At 37.9% G+C, this 2,370-nt stretch overlaps 1 protein-coding gene across 1 annotated transcript; it reads left to right on the top strand.

Moving 5' to 3' along the window:
- The first annotated feature begins 1,026 nt into the window (after nucleotides 1-1,026).
- On the top strand, nucleotides 1,027-2,169 carry LOC125651190 (uncharacterized). The gene is made up of 2 exons (XM_048879772.1): nucleotides 1,027-1,595; nucleotides 1,695-2,169. The coding sequence occupies exons 1-2, from the start codon at nucleotides 1,027-1,029 to the stop codon at nucleotides 2,167-2,169; spliced, it is 1,044 nt and encodes a 347-aa protein (XP_048735729.1).
- The last annotated feature ends 201 nt before the right edge of the window (nucleotides 2,170-2,370 follow it).

Here is a 2,370-nt window from a genome sequence, read left to right as displayed (position 1 = left end):
ATCATTTAGTACATTTTTCTAAACAAGATACCACGATTTACCTTAACTTTGAAAATTTTAGGGGGGGGGGGGGGCGCCCCCTTTAATCCGCCACTGTCTAAGATCATGTACTCTGAGAACTTTTAACACCTTTTCATTTATAATTTATCCCCATTGTTACGTGATATTGGTTGGCCGTCACAATATGAACGGGTATTTTGGTTTATTAAGATTTCTTCATATTTTGATGGATATGATTTCTGTACTAGAGTAGGTATTACTCTCTAAATGAAGGGTACTGCTCTCTTAATGGAGGGTATTATTGCCTTAATGGAGGGTATTAAGACTACTTTAAAATTTAAGACGTTTTCCTTAATAGATCGAAATCGATGCATCTTATCTATATCGATAACATCACTATTTTGTTAATCTGTCCATTGTTTCTGTAGTTAAATTATGGATTATGCCACATTTAAGTAAATTTGTAATAAATACAGAAAACATTGATCGACTATGCGAATATCTCTTAGCATCCTGAAAGCACCATAGTAATAATGTAGTTGCAAGACTTCATTGCTGTGCTTTTCTTGAATTACAGCGGAATTTTTCTCACAAATGAACAGAAGTCAATATGAACGAAATAATTGCGCATTAAAACACATCCCGTGCACATTTATCTTTGTTTGTGATGCGTAAATATTGAACTAAGAAAACACCAAGCGTTACAATGGCTCTTTACGAAACTTCCCCCGCAGTGACAGAGGAATAAAATGGCAATTTTCAAATTGCCCATAATGGAGAGAATTGCAGTCTCTCATGTCGAGATGTAAAGTAGCATGGTTTATAACAAGCCTTTGGGTGACTTTATCAAAGAATTGAAACAATACCAATTATCCAAGAGTGTTATGTTGATAAGGTTGGGGACTTACATGTATTTATTCACTGTCAATTGTCATTTATTTCCAGATGAATTCAGAATGATCAAGAAATTCGCCGTCATTCATCGACATACAGCTTCATGATTAGGTCTCCAATACCCGTATTCCAATGGAGCTCAATTCTACTGTGAATTTCACCTTAAACAGTTCTGTTGAAAACGTCACACATCAGACCAAGGGAAGGTTGAGGGATGGATATGATTTAGATGTTTATGGATTGGATACAGGGTGGTTTCTTTTTATCCACATACCTGCTCTATGCTGTATCTTTCTCAGTCTCATAAGTGCTTCCGCTGTGATCATCGCGTCTTTTCGAAACCAGACGCGTTCATTCTTTACATGGATGCGAAGCGAACGTTTTGTCGTTTATTTGTCTTCGTGCGACGCCCTTTTCAATGTGACACATAGTATGGACCATCTCCAAATGGCCATCACAAAAGAGCACGTGTATCCTGTACAGTTGTGCGAGTTCTATTCCTTTTTCATCGGAGAATTTGTGTCTGCACAGCTTCTAATGACCAATGTTGCAGCGATCAATGCGTTTGGACTTATTTATTTACAGAAACAGTTTAAACTTGGACGATACGACTGGAAGCTCCTTCTGTACACCTTTGGTGTTCCTTTTGTGATGTCAATGTGTGCCGTGAATTTGGGATATTATGGACCCTCGGGATCTTAGTAAGACTTCTTTAACTAATTCTGCTTGCATGTTTTGAAATATAGTTTCCTCGTAATTTAAATTGATTAATCCCTTCATCAAATTCATTAATTTTGCAGCTGCTACTTTGATGGTGTAAAAGGAGCCTTTGCCAACATTTTCTTTACAACTGTGCCGATGACAGTAATCCTAGTCATAAATGTGGTTCTCTACATTTTAACATGGTGGAAGATTTACACCGAATCCAAGCAAATTAAAACCATGCTTGGAAGCGAAGCCCAAACCCTTCGTGCGTCTCATAGTGCAGCTAAATTAATGAGTCTCTTTGTGACCGCTTTTTTCATCCAGTGGTGGGCGCTCGGGATCATCAGTGTGTGGCAGAATTTCGCTGTGGTGCCACAGGAATTCTTTACCGTTGTTGTCATGTTTACGAACCTCGGCGGGGTGTTGAATGGAGCTGTGTACATTATCATCAAGAAAAGAAGGAACCGGAACTACAGCAATAAAACTCTGAAAAGTTCCAGTCAAACATCCCAAGATTCCGGAGTAGGGAATAGTACCACTAACGTTTCAATTGTAGATACAAAAATGTAATTTCTTAATTTGAAATTATAAGGAAGATGTCTTTCGAAATTCAAGAAAATGTTTAGATGTGCTTTTGAGGCAAGAATTGGCTATTTTTAGGTCACCTGAGTTACTCAAATGACCTATTGCAATTTGTGTGCGTCCGTCACTGTTCGTTGTCCGTTGCGCGTCCTGTGTTAACAAATGAACATGTTTAACTTCTTGATAATT

This window comes from Ostrea edulis, chromosome 5, assembly GCF_947568905.1.
Source record: "Ostrea edulis chromosome 5, xbOstEdul1.1, whole genome shotgun sequence".
Classification (NCBI taxonomy): domain Eukaryota; kingdom Metazoa; phylum Mollusca; class Bivalvia; order Ostreida; family Ostreidae; genus Ostrea; species Ostrea edulis.
Note: the sequence above shows the minus strand (reverse complement) of the source record. Positions and strands in the feature narration are given on the sequence as shown.

Bases quoted from the DNA above. Each gene is read 5' to 3' on its own strand.
- LOC125651190 (XM_048879772.1), top strand. From the start codon at position 1,027: ATGGAGCTCAATTCTACTGTGAATTTCACCTTAAACAGTTCTGTTGAA. The intron at 1,596-1,694 runs GTAAGACTTCTT...TTAATTTTGCAG, and splicing joins TATGGACCCTCGGGATCTTA to CTGCTACTTTGATGGTGTAA.